General features: G+C 43.2%; 2 protein-coding genes and 1 long non-coding RNA gene across 3 annotated transcripts in view; 1 reads left to right on the top strand and 2 right to left on the bottom strand.

Moving 5' to 3' along the window:
• The window catches only part of LOC119262029, an 80,244-nt gene extending 78,418 nt beyond the window's left edge, over nucleotides 1–1,826 (bottom strand). The window contains exon 1 of the long non-coding RNA XR_005129361.1: nucleotides 1,706–1,826. This is a non-coding gene — a long non-coding RNA (uncharacterized LOC119262029). The remainder of the gene's footprint in view (nucleotides 1–1,705) is intronic.
• On the top strand, nucleotides 1,199–13,632 carry si:ch1073-291c23.2 (uncharacterized protein LOC799862 homolog). Its single transcript, XM_017687679.2, has 7 exons — nucleotides 1,199–1,352; nucleotides 1,826–1,942; nucleotides 3,711–3,821; nucleotides 5,948–6,004; nucleotides 6,803–6,973; nucleotides 8,737–8,850; nucleotides 12,865–13,632. Exons 2-7 carry the CDS (start codon nucleotides 1,826–1,828, stop codon nucleotides 12,901–12,903), a joined length of 609 nt encoding a protein of 202 aa, XP_017543168.1. The 5' UTR covers nucleotides 1,199–1,352; the 3' UTR covers nucleotides 12,904–13,632.
• LOC108414774 (zinc finger and BTB domain-containing protein 34-like) overlaps nucleotides 13,480–21,085 on the bottom strand; it is a 10,348-nt gene continuing 2,742 nt past the window's right edge. Inside the window, exons 2-3 of the mRNA XM_017687678.2 lie at nucleotides 19,790–20,180; nucleotides 13,480–16,163 (exon numbers count right to left, since the gene is read on the bottom strand). Of these exons, the coding sequence (XP_017543167.1) occupies nucleotides 14,773–16,163; nucleotides 19,790–20,180 (1,782 nt within the window). The 3' untranslated portion in view covers nucleotides 13,480–14,772. The remainder of the gene's footprint in view (nucleotides 16,164–19,789; nucleotides 20,181–21,085) is intronic.

Raw genomic sequence — 21,085 nt, forward strand, 5'->3', positions numbered from 1 at the left:
ACCTTTTTTTACACCAATTAATGTAACTTAATGGTTAAGACGTAAACCGAATCACTCAGAGTGGGTTGGTGTGGTTCTAGAGAAACTTGCTCACAGTGGTGGTGATAGGAACCAGCCATCCACCTCTAAAAGCTCCCTCACAGAAAGATATGACACTAAATGCTTCCGAAGATGCCTGAAACACCGCTTTACCATCATTTCGAGGACGGATTTTTAGAATATATTTACGGTGGAGGGTGCTGCGGGGCAAAACAGTCCCCGAAGACAACAAAGTCTTTCAGATCCTTCATCGAAATCACACAGCAAACTGACGTAGGTTCACTAGTGGTTCTGGATAGTAAATAAAATGGCTATGTTTGTGACAAGGCCATCCCTGGTTCCCAACACCACCACTACAGGGAAATCTAAGTGTGTCTGGAAGGGAGCACCTTCCAGCTTGGGGAGCACCAAACCATGTTTGTTTCCATGGTGAATTATGAAGAAAACGTGAAAAGTTAAAAAGAGGCTGCTGGAGCTCCACTCCAACGCCAAAGAGGCTGCTGGAGCTCCACTCCAACGCCAAAGAGGCTGCTGGAGCTCCACTCCAACGCCAAAGAGGCTGCTGGAGCTCCACTCCAACGCCAAAGAGGCTGCTGGAGCTCCACTCCAACGCCAAAGAGGCTGCTGGAGCTCCACTCCAACGCCAAAGAGGCTGCTGGAGCTCCACTCCAACGCCAAAGAGGCTGCTGGAGCTCCACTCCAACGCCAAAGAGGCTGCTGGAGCTCCACTCCAACGCCAAAGAGGCTGCTGGAGCTCCACTCCAACGCCAAAGAGGCTGCTGGAGCTCCACTCCAACGCTAAAGAGGCTGCTGGAGCTTCACTCCAACGCTAAAGAGGCTGCTGGAGCTCCACTCCAACGCTAAAGAGGCTGCTGGAGCTCCACTCCAACGCTAAAGAGGCTGCTGGAGCTCCACTCCACCGCTAAAGAGGCTGCTGGAGCTCCACTCCACCGCTAAAGAGGCTGCTGGAGCTCCACTCCAACGCTAAAGAGGCTGCTGGAGCTCCACTCCAACGCTAAAGAGGCTGCTGGAGCTCCACTCCAACGCTAAAGAGGCTGCTGGAGCTCCACTCCACCGCTAAAGAGGCTGCTGGAGCTCCACTCCACCGCTAAAGAGGCTGCTGGAGCTCCACAGCTCAGTGTTGTTGCTGTGAATTTCTGGAACAGCACCCCAAGCATGAGGCCTCAGTCTCCGCCCCGTCCTCTGTCCAGTCCCCTCCACTCGTTCTTCCCTCTCTTTTTCCTCCTCCCTCGCTCCAGTGTTGTGAAACACCGTGGAATCTGCGCAGTTGACCCCCCCTCACACATCTGAAGGTACGTTGCACTGTTCTTTCTTACTGTGGGCAGCTAGTTCGGGTTGTTTTGCTGGTGGTCTGAAACCTGTGGGGTGGTTTCTTGTCACTTCAGTCGTGGCAATAAGCTGGGAAAAAGGCTAAAACCTCGTCTGAACTCTAGTCTGGACTTTAAACCCTAGTTTCAAGGCCTGTTTTAGCGACGAGGCTAAAGTCAGCTTCGTGTTCGAATTCCGCCGTTCCACCTTAAATGGTGCAGGAGTTCGGGTCAGGGGCATCAGGCTCCAGAGTGTTAACGTTACTGCCGCACCATTTAAGGTGGAACGGGGAAATTCCTCCTGCCTTCTATGACCCACTGAAATACTGACTACTTACCAACACAGAGACGTGCCGCGCTGGGCTTCACCAGAAGAGGCTGAACACAGACGCCGTGTCTCGCTTTAACGGCATTTTCGACACTTTGCTCAGTGTTGTGTTTCCCTCATCTGAGCACAGATGGCTGCGCGTGCAGGAAAGGAGGGCAGTCCAGCAGAGGGCGCCACCACACAGACCGTCACCGGCGGCTCCAAGCCTCTGCACCGCTTCCTCCGAGCGGAGCCGAAGACCGTCGGGGTGAGAGTGCAGCCCTGCTCATCTCCTGTTTGTCCATTTGGGTTCAGACTGTGGAAGCAGGCCGGAATAACTGTTTCCACCACTGGAGAAACACATAAACCATTTAATAAGGCATGACAGGGAGAAGGTTCTCCTTAAGTATGACTTAGTACCTCATAAGTACGACTTAGAATCTCAGAATTATGACTTAACATCTCAGAATTATGATTTAACATCCAGGTTGTGACTTAACACCTCAGAATTATGATTTAACACCTCAGAATTATGACTTAACATCTCAGAATTATGATTTAACATCCAGGTTATGACATAACATCTCAGAATTATGATTTAACATCCAGGTTATGACTTAACACCTCAGAATTATGACTTAACACCTCAGAATTATGACTTAACATCTCAGAATTATGATTTAACATCCAGGTTATGACTTAACATCTCAGAATTATGATTTAACATCCAGGTTATGACTTAACACCTCAGAATTATGACTTAACACCTCAGAATTATGACTTAACATCTCAGAATTATGATTTAACATCCAGGTTATGACTTAACATCTCAGAATTATGATTTAACATCCAGGTTATGACTTAACACCTCAGAATTATGACTTAACATCTCAGAATTATGATTTAACATCCAGGTTATGACTTAACATCTCAGAATTATGATTTAACATCCAGGTTATGACTTAACACCTCAGAATTATGACTTAACATCTCAGAATTATGATTTAACATCCAGGTTATGACTTAACACCTCAGAATTATGACTTAACACCTCAGAATTATGACTTAACATCTCAGAATTATGACTTAACATCTCAGAATTATGATTTAACATCCAGGTTATGACTTAACACCTCAGAATTATGACTTAACATCTCAGAATTATGACTTAACATCTCAGAATTATGATTTAACATCCAGGTTATGACTTAACATCTCATAATTATGACTTAACACCTCATAATTATGAATTGCTGTCTCATAATGATGAGATTCAGTGTCATAATTATGATATAGAATATCATAATTATGACTTACAGTCTGAGTGAACATCTAAGCTATGGCTTGCTGTCTCATAACTATGATCTATTATTTCATAAATATGATCTAGTATTTCATAATTATGATATAGAAATTCATAATTATGACTTTCAAGCTCATGATTGACTTTCTGTCTCGTAATGATGACTAAACATCTTAATTATGACTGCCTGTCTCATAATGATGAGATTCAGTGTCATAATTATGATTTAGTATTTCATAATTATGACTTACAATCTCAGAATTATGACTTACAATCTCTGCGTCATTAATTAACGCCTGATAATGAAGACTTAACATCTCAGTTATGACTTGCTGTCTTATGATGATGAGATTCAGTCTCATCATTATGATTAATAAAGTGGTGAGCACCACATACGTAGTGGGGAGCATCCAATACTGTCAGGTGAGCACCAGATACTTAAAAAAAAAAGTTACCACATCTGTGTCTGGTGTTCACCAGATGTTTACCTCCAGGTGTTCTACAGTTACAGACAGTAGTCCATCTGTTTCTCTGCATACTTTATAAGCTGTTCTTCAGCCGTCAGGACCCCCAGCAGCCAAACTGTGGACAGGTTTTCTTTGATTTCTAGTGGAAATTATCCCTTTACATTCAATGTGTGGCACAGACAGTAAAACAGGTTCATGAAGACTGTTGGCAGATGCATTATGATGTGCGACCTGACTTCATTTCTTCTGTTTCATTGGGGTGGAAGATTGTGATGATCCTCATGGGCTTTGGTCTGTTCTTGTTTGGAATCCCTCTGAAAACGGACACAGTGGATAACTTATCAGACATCTACAGCTCCTTTTGGTTGGGCTTCCTGGTATGTTCACCTGCGTTTCATTCTGTTGTTGTCTATTATGCAGTTATTTCCAGCCACGCGAGCTGATTGGTTGAGAGATGTTCTAACTGCGCTGTTATTTCGCCATAACATCACAGGTTTATCACAAACGCTGTATCACTCCGCTGAGACGTTGTTGCTAAGCAACGACTCTGACCGCTGCAGGAGACGCTCGAGCCGTTTGAATGTTTTTACTTCTTACTTTGCCACAAACAGAAAACGGACGCTGTTAAGACCACATCTGACCGACAGCCGATTTGGTCCGACTCTGAAGACGAGACGACACTAAATTCCCAAACTGTCGTCACCACTGAGCAGCTTTTCAGTCGGCAGCTGTGACAGAAGAACAGCTGGACAACCTGGAATCAGCCAGAAATGAACCCAACACCATTCGCCAAACTAAACGGGCTGTAAGAAGCTTTACAGACCGGCTGGAACAAAACAACATTAATACTGATCTGGACAAACTGACCAAACTGAGCTGAACCTGATATTGGGTCAGTTTTACGGCTCAGTCTGATTTGGTCCGACTCTGAAGATCAGACACGTCTGGCGAATGGTGTTGGGTTCATTTCTGGCTGATTCCAGGTTGTTCAGCTGTTCTTCTGTCACAGCTGCCGACTGAAAAGCTGCTCAGTGGTGACGACAGTTTGGGAATTTAGTGTAAGGAGCTGGAGAACGAACTGCCGGCTGAGCAGCGAGTGGGCGGAGCTCGTTACTCTGACGTAGCAACAAGCTGCTCGTTAAGGAGCTCTAATTAGGAGGAAGGAACTGAACATTAAAACATATTAAAGCCGCATTCACGGCCAGTTTATTCATTTCTTACTGTATTTATTTAACTGCTGTATTAAAGCAGTAGAGCACTCGAGGAGGGAGTTATCACCAATAACATCACGGCTGGGATGATCTGCCTAGTAGTGACCAGTGGTTAGTGCTCTTGCCTTCCTTTGTAACAGATGTTGCGAGGTTGGACTTTACAGGACACTGAGAAAAATCCCATTCAAACCCAACGAGAAAGAGTTTGTTACTGTTACAGTGAACACCTGTCACAGACAGGGTTGCCAGATTGGGTAGAATTACATGGGTTGGAACTTTTTCTACCTCTCAGTATTTACAGTAGTAGTTTTAATAAAAAAACATAAACAAATAAATAGAAGTAAAGCAAGGAGTTTTAAAAAATAAAAAAAAATAAATGAAGACGAGACTAGAACAAGTCAGGCAGGCACCAGATACTATGTGGTGAGCAGCCAATGTGATCTGGTGTGCAAACTATGTGTTGAGCACAGTATACTAAGTGGTGAGCACCAGATACTTAAAAAAATACTAGTTTAGTTACTTTAACCTGCCTAGATTCAATTACAACAGCACCCGATTTTTTTTCAGGTGAGCGCCAGGTACTAAGTGGTGAGCACCTGATATTATCAGGTGAGCACCCAATACTATCAGATGCATACCAGATACTATGTGGTGAGCACCCTATACTAAGTGATGAACACTCAGTACTATTAGGTGTCTAGCATAGCAAACTGGAAATACAGTGATATGGAGAAAATCTAAACTCCAGACTACTTTGAATGGGATTTATGGCAACATTCTGTCAAGTCTGTGAAGAAAGCTATCTTTCCCGTTCCACCTTAAATACTGAGGCAGTTCTGATGCGTGAGGCACCAGAATGTACCTGTGGCTCCATTTACGGGAGAATGGGAAAATTAAAACAAGAATCTGGAGAATCTGTGACTTCAGCTTCACATCACTGAAGAATTAGGGGGGGTGATAATAAATAACTGCCCCCCTCTTTGAAGGCGTATGATCCCTAAATGTAACTAAAGCCCAGCAGTGAGGAGCTGAACTTTCCCCTCCTCTGCTGTCCCTGCAGACGGGCAGGGTCGCCTACAGAGCGGCGCTAGTAGCTGTTAATGAAGTGATGCTCTTTTATTAGAGGGTCTCATTTCAGAGGAAGATCTCAACCACTGCCCTGTAGCTCAGTAACAAGAGGTTAGAGTGACACTCGAAAACAGAGGGGTAGGGGTAAAAAGAAGAAACGTGATTTACTGTATCTGTATGTTCTGTTTAGCCTCTTCCTAAAATCTGTTTTCTGTGTTTTACAGTACTTAACGTGCGGTGTTCTCTACATACTGGCAGAACGTAAACCCACCAAAAAGATTGTGAGTAGCCACTGGTTGATAATTGATATCTGATACTGACGTCATTTTCTCCGTTTATTCATGTCTTCTTAAATTCTCCTTCATGGAATGTGATCCTCATCTGTTTCGTATCTAACGTCAGATGACGTGGATCTCAGCCCCTCTTCACAGGCTCATAACTCCGGATGTGAGTGTCGTGTGATCTCGTGATGAGATGGAACGGAAAGGCCGGCTCTACGGATTCAGGAAGGGTTTGAACTGGATTTCTGAGCTGGACCATCACAAAGACACACAGATATAGAGACATTGAATTTGACGGCAAATGGGAAGACTGCAAAGAATGCTGGGCTACATGCAAATGTAGTAAAGCTAGAAGAACGATTTATGCACCAATTCGGCACTAGAACCACTGGATGCTAACAGTATTACGTGGTGTCTGTGCAGGATATGGTTATCATTCTGAATTATTGAGTGATGTTTGAAGTTAAAACAGCGTTTTAATCACCGAGCGTGTGTTTACATTCACTAACTAATCCGATCACGATCAGATTTCTACAGTTATTGTTGGACCATTTATCGTTGGACCATTTGACCAGGACCATTGCTTAGATCAGAGTAAGGTCTAGAAATCTGACTCAGACGTCCGATAAAAAGGCTGACCTCATCGTTTTCATGGCCATTTGTAAATTCGTAAATCCCAACGCTTCCCTGTGCACCCTGGGCTTCTTTCCCTCTTTCAGCGGAAAACCCAAAGCGCCATTTTTGACTGATTTTCCGCTGATGGCTGAAATTGAAAACTTTAAATGTCTTCTCTTGCAGGTCACAGCTAGTCTGGCTCTTAGTATCGTCTCAACACTGGGGTCTATATTCGCTGCAATTGATTTCATCAAAGCCATGGTGGTCATCTCATACAGTCGCCATTATCGTCTGTACAACTTCTACGATTATGAGAATGTTACGGAGCTGGAGGCAGTGTTGGAGCAGCGTTATGTGAGTTACCTTAAAAACAGTCACAGTTTCCAGATGCCCATGACTAGCCCTCATAGCAGAGACGCTCACTGTGTAAATGTACTGGCACCAGGTTTTCCAATAATTTACTGCTTAGCTACGGTTCACCTACCACTGTGTTATAAAATGGATAGTTCCAGTCCTAAAATCTGATTGGCTGAGCCACGTTTGAAGTCTTTGTCCGCTGTTAATGGAATAATCTTTGACTCTCCCGCTGCTCACATGGAGCACCAAGTGTACTGATCCAGTAAGATCCCAGTTCTGTTTACATGATCCACTGGCAACTTATGTGCTTATGTAGAACTGAGATGGTCTGCAAGATAACAGGCTAAAAGATAGCAAGGCTTGAATTAAAGCACTTACAGTGTGATTTACTGTAAAACAGCAGTATAAAAGTCTAAAAACTGTCCCCTTTCACGCTTGTTGTCCGTGTTTCAATCAGAAGTCACATCAAACTCAGGCTGAATCCCAAATGGCTCTGTGCTCCCTAAATAGTGTTCTAGCTGTGGAAGTTTAGAAATTCCAGCCTCTACAGCCAAACAGTGCATCATATATCAGTGTGGATGTGTCCCAAATGCTGTATTTTGCTCTGTCAGGCTGCAGGATCCAGTATTTAAGCTCCTGCGTGGTGCACTAAGTAGGGAGCAGGGAGCTGTTTGGGATTCAGCCCCAGTGTGAGAAGAGCGGCGCTAAATACGACTCGTGCTGGGGATTTGGTGACCAAAAAGTACTTATAAAGTGAGAGTTTCTGCATTAAACAGTGTTGCGTATTAATAATAGCTTGAATCGTTGTCTGAAAATGTTTGTATTTGATCGTATTTCATGTTGGCCGCTGTTTTATAAAAGCGATAAGCCACAAGAGCCTCAGTTTTCTCCCAGCAAAGGCAGATAATAAAAGGTCCATATCTGCGGTTCAACCAACATAAACAGCCAATGTCAGCTCAGCAGCTCAGAAACTGAGCCCAAGTCTTAAAGAAGGTGCGGCAAAGCGAGGATGTCAGGTGCCCATTTCAAGCCAATAGGAGTTCCTGGGGACATTTTACATTTAGAATATTTCAGGTATTCATGTGATCTTTCAAGGCCTACTACAAGAGTCTTTATACTGCTGAAGTCTGCACATACTTTTAATCAACACTTTTTTCCACTGGCCCACCGATTTGCTGGGATTTGGTTGCATTTGACACCCCGATTTACACTCGGGGCTTGATTTGAGGTGGGGGGCGGGTGCGAGGTGAAGCCACCCAACTAGTTAAAAGACTACACTATATGCACTGTAAATATATATATATATATATATATATACACAATCCTTCCACTCCCGAGACAAAGTTCTCGCACAAGTGCTTAGAAACGTGTTTCATTTTTTCATTTTTAGCTATCTAGCTCCATTCACCCACATTCATTCACGCTCGAGCTCGCAGGCGCCCTCTGGTGATTCATAGTCATATTTTTGATATAATATGAGAAATTGGAAGCGGTCAGCCTCAAATAAACAAACTAGCGCTGCTGTTTCCTGTGCGTTTCATAAACTACAGTACTGGAATCCTTTTTTTTTTTCTATCCAAATGCAAGCTGCCAAAAGCAGAACTACTTAGTACGTGTACAGGCTGCGTTTTTTCTACTAATTGACTTAAATCATTTGAGAATAAAATTGTAGATCACTCTCCAATGCTGGCTGTATATGAAGCCACTTAGACAGGCTTATCGTTTTAAAACACCTGCTGAAACGGCTTTGTATTCCACAGACGTCCATCTACAGCCTGGAAGCCGTGTTCCTGTTCCACAGCTTAATAGGTGGAGGAATCCTCATCGTCATGACCGTTTTTTCACGGATGGCTCTGCGCTCCTCCCGGACACAGGTTAAACAGTCTGACTTTCTCCTGCTGAGCGTGCTTTCCCTTTAATTCGTTTCATGAGCTTGTCTGGATAAAGAACCCAGCTAGATTTAAATGGGCAGTGCTCTAATTTGCTGTGTTAAGGGTTCGCACTGTAAACTTGAGCTAATAATTAACCTACCTTAACATTTGGCTTAATAAAAACTCATAGTAAATGAGCAACTTTAGCTGCTGAACCAGTAAGATGACAATATAGTTACAGTGTAACCTGGTAAATTATATTTAATTATATACTCTGCTGTGCAGAAGTCAGAGGTCACCCTTTTGTCTATTCAATTTCCAGGCAAAACGGCTTTTTTTGTACAAAAAGTACAAGTTATTAGACTTTCAGCATCAGTAACAACACATCAAACTGAATTATACAGACGTTTTACGACACTCAGTGAAATATCAGATCTATCCGTGTTTAAATTGTCCACTCTTTACTTTTGTTGACTGTACTGACAGTTTAATCCCTCCATCCTTCCAACGAGTTACAGTAGCAACAAACGCTGCTCCCAGAGATCTCACAGACGTCCTGTTCCTCTTCAAACACTAACAATCACACCAACAGCTACCCAAACTCACCTCGGCTACCACGAAATGGCTAAAGTACATATTTCTGAGATTCGATATAAAATAATCCAAAGTTTCCAAAACTGGAGTTGAACAAAATTGTAAGAAGCTCCAGAGAAAAAAAATTGGGCTCCTAACAACCACCTGGAAGAGCTGGTCGACCCCAAAACTGCCCCCATCAGATAAACAGCACTGAAGGCTTTGATCTCTGAGAGAGAGGAGAAGATCAAGCTGCTTCAGATCTGAAAACATCCACAGGTGTTTCTGTCCATCCTTCCACTGGGAGAAGACCACTCAGCGCTGTGGGTCTGAAAGGACGTGTAGCTGATCAAGAAGAACCTCGCTGAGAAAAGGAGACGGACACATCAAACTGAAGCTGGACGATGGACTGAACGCCCCAGAGTCCAGGCCTCAACACCACTGAATGGGTTTGATCATCAACCAGCTTCTAAGTCTGAGCTTTGGAGGTGTGAAAGTGGGTCTCCTGAAAAGAATGGAAGCTGGAATGAAGGGAAAGAGAGACTCACTGACTGGACACAGCTGATATTAGTTTTAGTGGTTTAGGTTTATGTGTGATTTACTGGTAAATAACAGCTTGTAAATGAAAGCGTGATCTCTGACTTTGACTTTTCAGTAATATGAAATGATTTTGGTGAGGCTACATGTATAAAATATGATATAAATATGATACTTTTACATAGTTTGTAGATAAACATGATGAAATTTTGGATCTGTCCAGAAAGATCAGTAGAGCTGTAGATGATTCCTTAATAAGTGAGAAAGCTCAAGGACGAAGTTCCGAGGAAATTAACGTCCAGCACCCAATATTAAAAAAACAAAACAAACAAACCAAAAAACACCCGATAAAGATGAGCAGGGCTCATTCCACATCCACTCACCTAGGCTGGTCACGTCTTGGATTTCTGTTAAAACATTCATGTATTTCATGCAACCATGCAAGCTATCCAAATCTGATCTCTAAATAGTTTGCTGGCTGGGATTCTTTAAAGTTTGCCCCCTCAGATTCTCAGCTGCACCCTAGATACTGACCCACATTGCTGCACGCTTTGACTCAACCCACCTGATCCACGATGGGCTCCGTAATCAGCTGATGATCCAGATCAGGTGTGTTGCGTCAAGGAATCATGCAGTGCAGTGGGTCACAGGAGCAGGATTAGGAAATGCTGCTTAATCAACTGCTTTTCTTGGCGACAGACTCAACAGGTTAACGTACTAGATGATGTACTTTTACTGAATCTAGTCGTCATCAGTTTTCAGACGTGGTGCGTGTTGACCCTGCTGGAACAAAATTGGGGGCAGTTCTGACATTTTGCATGGTTACATGAATTAAACAGCAGCTTTTGCTTGTATCGACACAGGTGAGTTAGTCAGGTGTAATGCACCAGGCGGTTCACCCTGACTGAGGATCGATCTCCCAGCCCTTACCCTACGATTACACCGGCAGTGACTTTTCGCCTCTTGTCGCCCAAATTGCTGATGGCTTATCGCCTGTGGGCGTTTCTGAATTCGAACTGACCACTGGTTGCCATGGTTTCCCTGATGCCAAGCACAAATGAGATGCATTCCCACTAGAAATAAAAATCCTGGTGAGGAATCGCTTGTGTGCTTATTTTTATTCAATCCCTGTGTCTGTGCAGTCAGTTTGTGAGGAAAACGCCTTTTGGTCTCCATTTGGGCACCATTATTCCACCTGTAGTAGGAACAATTATCTAGGAACCAAAAAAGGAGCATACAGTTTCACAGAGGCAGAGATCAAGTGTGCACTTCGCTGCTCAATGCTCAATTCCTATTGGTAATTGTTTCGTTCCTTATTTGCATGAAGTTAAAGTTGCTGACTCCACCCACTTCACGTCACCAATGCTTGCGCCGCCTTCTGTCGCCATAAATGTCCAGCTCTCATTAGCCACGTTTACACGCAGCCTGATAATAATTGATTATAATCCGTTAATAATCCGACTAATCGCTCAATTGGAATAGAATACGTCCATGTAAACACCTCAATCGGAATAGACTAATCCGATTGAGGCCATTCGGATTACAATTTCTATCCGATTGACCGAGGTGGGTAATAAATAATCTAAATAATCTGTTAAATAGAAGAATAATAGCCCCGTAAATGTCTGAATCCAATTACACTCCAATCGGAACGCGTAAGTCCGTTCTGCATGAGCGTCGCATCGTAGCGAAAGTTTATACTGTTCAACACGGCGGAGCAGAAGCTGGTCTGCAGAGGAGACGAAGTTCATGCTCTGATCTTTAAAAGACGGCGGTGGGACGGACGTCCAGCTTATGCGTCTCAGAGCACGACGTCTTCCTCTCGGCCTTCTTTAATAAGGACGTGTGAAGGACGTTTTCCTGAGTCTGACGTCATTTTAAAGCAGTTAAAAGCACAATCACTGCTCACTGCTGCTCATCTCACTCTGACCTGACTCACGTGATGTTCGCTGTCATGGTAACGTTCACTCTCAGCCCTACTCCAAGCATACGCATCATTTTGCATCGGATCACTTGTAGTGAGCATGTAAACGAAGATTTTCATCAGATTGTTGAACAGAGTGAGCAAAAACACCTCAGTCTGAATCTGTAATCCGATTGTATTCAATCGGAGTGGCAAAAATCTTTGCATGGAAACACAGCCATTGAAAATGAATGACCTCTGGCCGCTTTGTCGCATTGCTTCGCTGCCGCTGTGATTGTAGGGTTATGTTAATAGTGAGCCCAAGACTGAGTGCTGAGCAGCGTGTGGGCACCCCTGAACACACACACACACACACACACACACACACAGACACACACAGGCATACATAACCATATATTTGAGTTGACTTTTCACTGAAGTGTTTTACACATACCTCATTTTGACTTGTGTATAGTTTGTCCTGTTTTGATACCAGTTGACAAGCATCCGCCGTTCAGGGAAGGCGGCGGAAACACAACCCACATTTCAATATGTTCTTCTGCACATTGCTTGCAGTAACACACTGGCACCAGAGAGCTCTCTAAATCTCCAAATCTTACATAGTGCAGCTTTAAACTTCATTAACTGAACAAAATCTAACAGTCTTGAGTCAAAGCAGGAGGAGGGTTAGTAGTTTATGAAGGAATGGAGGGAAATCAACAAACAAAGTGGATCTATAAACATATGGGTAAGAAAAAGAAATAGAGGCGAAATAGGAAAATTAGCTTGCAGTCAGAGTGTGGTTTATTCAGTAGGTCACATTTCTGCAATACGGACCTCACTCAGATTTAAAGACAAGCTAAGCATCTACAAAACATCTACAGTGGACTCTTGAAGTGTTATGATATTTTATGCGACTGCGTTAAATGTGTCTCTCTCTCTCTCTCTCTCTCTCTCTCTCTCTCTCTCTCTCTCTCTCTCTCTCTCTCTCTCTCTCTCCACAGACGGTTGTAGTAATGCGTAACCTACCTTCAGCAGAGTGAGAACTTCTGAAGACATTATAGGATTATCTTGTTGTCTTACTCCTACTCAGTGTACAAACAAATAAGACAGTTTAAATGAAGTATATATCCAGCATATAACACTGTACTAACTCAGCGGCTCATATAGGAACGTATCTTGTTGGAAAAGTTTTTAATTTTATATTCAGTAATCAAACAAAACAATGCCTGAAAGGAATGCTGACAAACGATATCATAAAGTCAGATTATAATACATTCTCTGTGCATGCATTTACAAATAACCCCCCCTTAAAATGTGTCTCACTCACCCATTTCAGTGATCAAATAAGTGACACAACAGCATTAACACTCAACACCAGTATCACAAGGTAAAATCAGTCATTTACAACCATTCTTAACTTTTCACTTTGCTTTTTCATCCGCGACCACCACAGCATCCTTTTACCGCCCATTAATGTCACAAGGCAGACACAGTAAATTCACATGCATGTTATCTAAAGCATCTTGGCCTGGCGGTCATGGTTGTTGAATGTTTTTCCATATGAGAATCCTACTGTACTATACTGTATCTGTAGTTAAACCACTAGGAGCACTATCTTTAGACCACATGCTGTTTACGTTGCATTAACAACAGAACTTTTTTTTTTTTTACTGTGGACGATTTCTGCTGACAAGATGCCGTTGGCCGACTAGGCCATTGTAAAATTGAAATGTAAAATGAAATGAGAAAAATAAACCAACTTTTATTTACAAAAAAGGTGTGTGAGATTTGCATTAGGACACCTCTTATTATACGATAGAATCTCTTGGGTTCAAATGGAATTAAAACTCATTTTATAGCATGTTTGCAACCAATCAGGACTCAAATAGTCGTTCTTTATGATCAATATGATCATAAGCAGAAGTTCGGGTGCCTGTTGTTTTCCTTAATGTAAATACGCGAACACGTCCTCTACAGAGGGACACCTCTGCACATTTTAATGCACAATTATTGTTTGTTTGCTGAATTGAACATATTGAGGAAAAAAACATAACACAGCGCCTTTTTTAATATATTTTATGCTTTGTTTGTTTCCAATATGCAACTCCGCAAATAAGTACGCATGACCAGCATTTGAATCTATGGCTTAATGATTCGGGTGTTTTTAAACCAAAATCGCAGTGCAATTATTTAATCATGAGCTGCAATTTTAATTATATGTTACATTATCCAACAAGTTTTAGTTGTGGAAATGAATAACTCGGAGCTTGTGAATTGACAGCCTGGCACACTACAATCAGCGTTTGGGCCTCAAGCATAAAAAATGGTTGTGCTGATCTTCTTGACAGAAAACAGGTCTGGGCTTAATTCATCACAGTTAAATCACAATTTCAATATTAGTTAAAAGAAAAAGATACTCATTGCTACTCAAATCTGCCAGTACTGTAAGGAAGTGGCCAGTGTCCATGCATAATGAAGTACATGACCAATAAGCCTCAATGCTGTCAACCTAAAGGAAATATTGTTGGCCAAAAAAGATTCAAACTTTAACATGCAGGTACATCCTGTTTGGACAACAGGAACTGAAGGCAAATGCATTGCATCTCTTTAGTTGAGTCAATCTAGTCTGGCAAAGGATAACTTCAGACTAGTCCTCTGTACTGTCCACTTTAGCTAAACCTGACGCTGCCAAAGGTAACCACGGGGCCTTGTTCAAGGGATGGACTTGATCCTCTGGATGGTTAGAACTTCCTCCGGGCCACAAATGGATTCACTTTGTTCATATCTGAAGTTATGCTGGACGTTCGTGAGGAACTCACGGCATTGGATACCGAGAGGAGGAATATTCCAACACTCCTTACTAGACAAGTAAATGTAGGGTAGTTTTGGAAAACTCCTGAACTTTTCTTTTATACATTCCCCCCTGCAGCTGTAGTCCTCAGGTGGCCCCCAGTTGGGCCTTCAAAGCACCTCTGATGCACACGCATGTGTTCTGTGACCCTGTACTGCCTGGAGAATGTCATGGAACACCGAGGACAGGAGTAGGGTCGCACGCCCAGGTGGGATCGCATGTGTCTGTTCAGAGAGCCACGCTGGCTGAAGGCACGCTCACACATGGAGCATTGGAAAGGATGGGTCAACGAGCGTTCCCCAGGAGATCTGAAAGGCCGGCTGGCTGAGAGCGATATCTCTGTGATATCTATCGTCTCCAAAACTGTGGTGCTGTCTTTGTCCTCCACGCTGGACACTGGGAATGCTCGGTCGCTGTCCGAGTCACTCGAATCTGCCTTAGAGTGGCATCGCTCCAGCAGGCATTGGTTATACAGCTGTCCTTGATAGGCAATCACGTAATCCTTCCTCATTTTGGAGAGTTCTTCACTTTCGGCGTGGCCAGTTCTTTGGGGTTGCTCTCCGACAGCAACCTTTTCAGTGGTTAATATTCCCAACGGCCATACATTGGAATCCAAAGCTCTCCGTTCATGTGTCATGTCGGTACTGCGAGAATTTTCCAAACATAAAGGCGTTTGACTTTCGAGGCAGGTCTCTGTGGCCGACTGACTACAAAGATGAGGCCTGTCCTTAAGAATGTGGCCATTGGTGCTGTACAAATTGCTATTAAAGGTGTCTGAAAGAATTTCTGCAAGATGTTCACCTTTTCCTGAATCAAAAGGATTGAAGGACTGGATACTGTCCATCTCGGAAACACATCTGCTATCCCCGTTGCTGTCACATCTGCTGAACTGGGGACAGCTGTTGTTGCTGGTTTGACTACATTCAGTTTCAGAAGGCAAATCTTCACTGATGGTACGTAGAACTGCTGGAGTCTGAGAGGCATTTTCAGGCAAAGTGGATTGAAACTCTCCACTGTTGCTGGAGTTACTGAACTGGCTGCCGACCTTCTCCGTAACAACACCTGGCAGCTCATTCAGAGAACTCTCTGACAGGACGACCAGAAGTTTGTCTTGTTTTGACTGTGCTGGCTCAAAGAGCTGGTCCATCAAGGAGGCTTTTTCTATCCCATGAGTGGTTTGAGGGCATCCATGATGGGCCTGCTTGTCGGCATCTGAGACAGTTCCAGTGTGCTCGAAGGTGGAGCTCCTATCTTGACAGTGGGTTTGCAGTTGGAATTTGTTGTGTCCAGCTGTCTTGACGCAGCAAATGACTGGGACAACCTCGCAGCTTGGAGAGGATGACTCAGGTGGGTCTGAGCCATATGGGTAATAGGATGGAGGAGCCAGAGTGGTCCCATCTAGGGATTGCCTCTCTACAAGTGGCCTCTTCTGGTTGAGTTTATCCTGAACTGTAGAAGGAAGGTAGATAAGCTTAGAACATGCAGGGTGTAGAAACCGAAAATTCACTCAAACAAAACCTTCACAAACAAACATTTTGCAGCATGTCATGCAGAGACTACAGCAAATTACTAATCATTTAGGAGCATCTTGAGAAGAAATGTACCATTGAAATGTGTTGTGCATCAGTCTCCACCAAGATATCAGAAACTGAAAGAGAACCTACAGAGTTCTGTTTTTAACAGGCGTGACCGCTGATGCACGCCAGGAAAGCCGTTTCACCCAGATTTTCAGGGCATCGTCTAATCCATCATTACCCGTCACTGAGAACAGGCTAAATACTCTCCACTGACACCATGTCCTTCATTCTAGTCAAGGCAACTTGGCTGCTTAGAAATTCCATTACGCTGTTCGGGCTTCAGAATTGGAATCTGGACACTTTACAAGTAGATTGAGAGCAGAAACTTCCAAATGGCTTGATTAAAAAAAAGTGTCTACATAAATAAGATATTTTAGATATTTTAGGATCGTTTAAACATTCTGCCTTTCCAAAGTATAAAAATAACCTCTGAACTATAATATAAACTACACTTTTCAAATAGCTCTGTATCTAAATTTAATTCTGAGACAAGACCAGACCCAGTTGTACACTCTTAATAAAACTGTTGGTTCGGTTCTTTGGTAAAGAAAATGGTTCTGTATATAACTGTAAGCACTCGAAGAACCCTTTGCATGATGAAAGGATTCTTCACACCACGGAAACGTCCTTCAGATTGATGGAGAATGTGTTGAATATGCTTCTACATAGAACCTGGTTGAAAAAGTGGCCTGTATAGCACCAAAATGGGTCAAGCTTGTAACAACAGAAGAAACCCTGTTCCAAAAGATTCTATGTAGAACCATCTACAGCACATTCGCCAACGCTTTAGTCATGCAAAGGGCTCTTTGAGTGTTAATGGGTCTATGTAGCACCATTTTCTTTAGTAAAGAACCCTTGAAGAACTGTCTTATTTAAGAGTTTACCTGTTTTTAAGAGAATATCGAAGTAGGCTAGTAGGTCCAGGAGCACTATGTATAATATAACTTCAGTTAGTTATTAAGCCCTTAACTATCTGTCATCTTTTAAAGGATTTTCAGTCTTTCATCGTCTCACTCCCTGTTTTTTCTCGCAGGGCTTAGTCGGCTGCACGGGAGCAGCTTTTAAAGATTTGTCAGGCAAGAGGCTCTCGCTGTTTGATCCTGTTCAGAAGGACTGGTGAGCCAGTGAGGCTTTATCAACCACAAGGTTTGTGTCGATCCTTGCAACTGTTGGGAATCACGCACAGCCCTAAAGCCTCAGACAACTGCATGGTGTCTCAAAGATCCGTGTGGAAGTCACAAATATGTACGTGGTGTGTTAATGAGACCTGCTAGCAACAGCCTAGACTTTCTGAACTTCCTAAATAATAACCTCAATGATGATATCAATTCACTGAAACTGACAAAAAAGCTCATTTAATTCTTAATGTTGATGTTTAGAGACTGTACATGACAATATGACAAAAAAACAAGACGATACTCCTCGGCACGTCTGCATCGCACTGCTTTTGGTCTTCCTAAAGGAAGAATAGCAACTGTTCAAGCATAATTATCGCTCAAAACTATGAGAACGTTGTTGCTTCTTGAAAGAATCGTTTTGAACATGGGAAAAGGAGGTTTATTTTCTGGAGGCGAAGCGGTTCCTGACGCTGACGCGCACTAAGCATGCGGCTCTTCGCGTCTGCAGCCAGATTTTCAGGTCATGGTCTAATCCATCATTAACTGTCGCTCAAAACTTTGCAGCAACGGCAAAAAATCTTAGTAAACGCCACGTCACCGGTCGTCCCTCTGGAATCGGCCTGCTTATAAATCCTGTTACATCATCCAGAATCAATGACTTGCTTAATACTTTCTTTTTTTCCTGTTCTGTTAAACTAAACGTTCGTTTGGTGAAAGCCAACACCAGTTAGCATGCCCAACTCAGTGACCACTGCTATGATGGCCAGAGGTTCGTTTACGACTGGAAATATGTTCCAGTGTCCACAATGCAGCCATAAATCTAGTGCCATGGAATATTCCCCAGTACATTCCCACAAGCGTCTGTATATATAAATGAGTCCGTTTTGATGGACTAACTTGATGACTCATATTCTGTTGGCTGACAAACAAGCTGCTCTTCTTCTTCAGAGGCTGTTTGGTCTACTAATATAATCTTATTTGCTTTATCTCGCTAAGTCGCAACTCTCAGAGCTTAGAAGGCAGCCTGGTCAACTGTTAGAGATCTGACACTATAAAGGCCCTCTGGTCTGACCCAGCTGGAGCTCTGTAGGAAACGAAATGTTCTTTTGACCTGAGACTGAGATTATATGCTCCTCAACCTCATCACTGTGGTTTTAGGCTCTTCTGCCTGAACAGCCTGTACAAATGTAATTAATTTCAATCAATCAAGGCCTTACCGAAGACTGCAGTTGGCTTAATTAGGTAATTAATCTTGTTAATCAATCGTGGGAGTAAACTGCGAAGAAACAAGGCTTGAAGTCTTGGATTAATCTGGTTCTAAACAGGCTTCAGTGTTTGGTAGATGTTCATTTAGAACCCTGTAGAGGCCATTTTTATTGGTCTCTGCAACCAGAGATGTCAAACCTGTGGTCTACACTCTGTGGTTGATTATATGCTTAGTAAAGACACTTGCTGACTAAGGCTGGGTGATATGGCAAAGATCTAATATCGCGATACTTATTCCTGATACTCGATACATCAGGATATTTCTTTTTTCAGACATCTGATCAGCTATAAAAACACTATCAAAAACTGTGGGCCTCGTTTTTCAATATCTCCCCAGGTTTGTTCTTTCTTTGTAGATTTACAGGGTTCTTTGCAGGGTTCTATAGGGAACGTTTTTGAAACATGGTTCTATATAGCACCCAAAAGGGGTTCTTCTGTTGTTACAATGTCAACCTGGGTGCTATCCAGAACCACTTTCAAAAAGCTTTTTATATAGAACAGTCTACAGCACATTCTCAGTCACTCTGGAGAACTCTTTCATGATGCAAAGAACCCCTGAGTCATGCCAAGGGTTTGTTGTGTGTTCATGGTTCTTTGTAGAACCATTTTCTTTACTAAAGAACCCTTGAAGAGCGCAGAGGAGGCCATGTCCCCTGTATGCAACATCATTTACAAATAGTTTACACATAGTTTAGTCACCGTTTTAATGGATAAGATTTTAGCCATTTATACTGAATTTCTATTGGTTTGTTATTTATTTTTTGTGACAGAAATGAGTGTGTTTGTGCTGCAGTAACAGCCTCTAATCTTCTGGGAAGGTTTCTAAATGCTGGAACATTGCTGTGAGGATTTGATTGACCATTAGTGAGGTCAGGTACTGATGTTGGATGGTCAGTTCTGGATCTCCAACTCATCCTACAGGTGTTGGATTGAGCTCCATCACTCCAGAGAATACAGTTCCACAGCTCCACAGCCCAATGTTTGGGGGGGGCTTTATACTCCTCTAGCTGACACTTGGCATTGGGCATGGAGACCTTAGGCTGGGTGAACATAATCCTACCTAAAAGGCAAAGTACTCTGGCTCTAAAGCAAAGTATGAACCAAAGTTGCTCACCTGTGTGCGTCATCTCAGCCAAGGCCTTCCTCCTCCACCTAAGCACCTGCTGGAGCTGTTCCATCTGTAGATGGAAGGCAGCGGAGAGCACGGACTCCTCTTGGCTGCTTGGGGGCAGTGCACCTGTGTAAATGTAGTCCAGGAGGCTGTCCAGTGTTTCAGGAGTGAGGCAGGGAAAGTTTAGGTCCACCAGGGCGCCGTGGCGCGGGAGAAGAGATGCGAACACTGGGCTGAACGCGGCCAGCACACTTTTATGGGCCAGGAAGAGCCTTCCAGGGTGGATGCGGAGCTGAAGGACACAGTCACAGAACTGACCCATTCTTCTCTGCAGGTTCAGCTCCCTCAGTAGAGTAAAGCCATGGCTAAAGTTGGTTATAGACTCACTTGTTGGCTACAGGGAGAGAATGAGTTTACTTTAGGCTACAGTAAGCAGGTAGATAATGTATATATATTGTTATACAACATGTAGCTGACTGGTTGAGAGACGTTCTAACTGTGCTGTTGTTTCTCCATAACATCACAGCTTTATCACAAACACTATCACCGTTGCTAAGCAACGACTCTGACCGCTGTAGGAGACGCTCGAGCCATTTGAACGTTTTTACTTCTGACTTTGCCACAAACAGAAAACGGACACTGTTAAGATCACATCTGACCGACAGCCGATTTGGTCCGACTCTGAAGACGAGACGACGCTAAATTCCCAAACTGTCGTCACCACTGAGCAGCTTTTCAGTCGGCAGCTGTGACAGAAGAACAGCTGGACAACCTGGAATCAGCCAGAAATGAACCCAACACCATTCGCCAAACTAAACGGGCTGTAAGAAGCTTCACAGACCGGCTGGAACAAAACAACATTAATACTGATCTGGACAAACTGACCAAACTGAGCTGAACCTGATATTGGCTCAGTTTTACGGCTCAGTCTGTACTTCAAAAGGCGGGGCTTACAGCAGACTGAGCAACGAGTGGGCGGAGCTCGTTACTCTGACGTAGCAACGAGCTGCTCGTTAAGGAGCTATAATTAGGAGGAAGGAGCTGAACATTAAAACATATTAAAGCCGCGTTCACGGCCAGTTTATTCATTTCTTACTGTATTTATTTAACTGCTGTATTAAAGCAGTAGAGCACTCGAGGAGTGAGTTATCACCAATAACATGATCTACGGACACCAAACCACAGCCAGGATGTTATTACACCATAACACACTCCCTCTCGGGTTCTCCTGCTTAAATATAGCACATGTGTAGTAAAGTAGCACATAGCCAGAATATCACCCCTGCCAAAATAAAAGAC

The sequence above is a fragment of the Pygocentrus nattereri genome, chromosome 22, assembly GCF_015220715.1.
Source record: "Pygocentrus nattereri isolate fPygNat1 chromosome 22, fPygNat1.pri, whole genome shotgun sequence".
NCBI classification, from domain to species: Eukaryota; Metazoa; Chordata; class Actinopteri; order Characiformes; family Serrasalmidae; genus Pygocentrus; species Pygocentrus nattereri.

Excerpts from the sequence above, each read along its gene's own strand:
- si:ch1073-291c23.2 (XM_017687679.2), top strand. The coding sequence starts at position 1,826 with ATGGCTGCGCGTGCAGGAAAGGAGGGCAGTCCAGCAGAGGGCGCCACC. Across the intron at positions 6,005-6,802 it reads GTAAACCCACCAAAAAGATT|GTCACAGCTAGTCTGGCTCT; the intron begins GTGAGTAGCCAC and ends CTTCTCTTGCAG. Across the intron at positions 6,974-8,736 it reads CAGTGTTGGAGCAGCGTTAT|ACGTCCATCTACAGCCTGGA; the intron begins GTGAGTTACCTT and ends TGTATTCCACAG.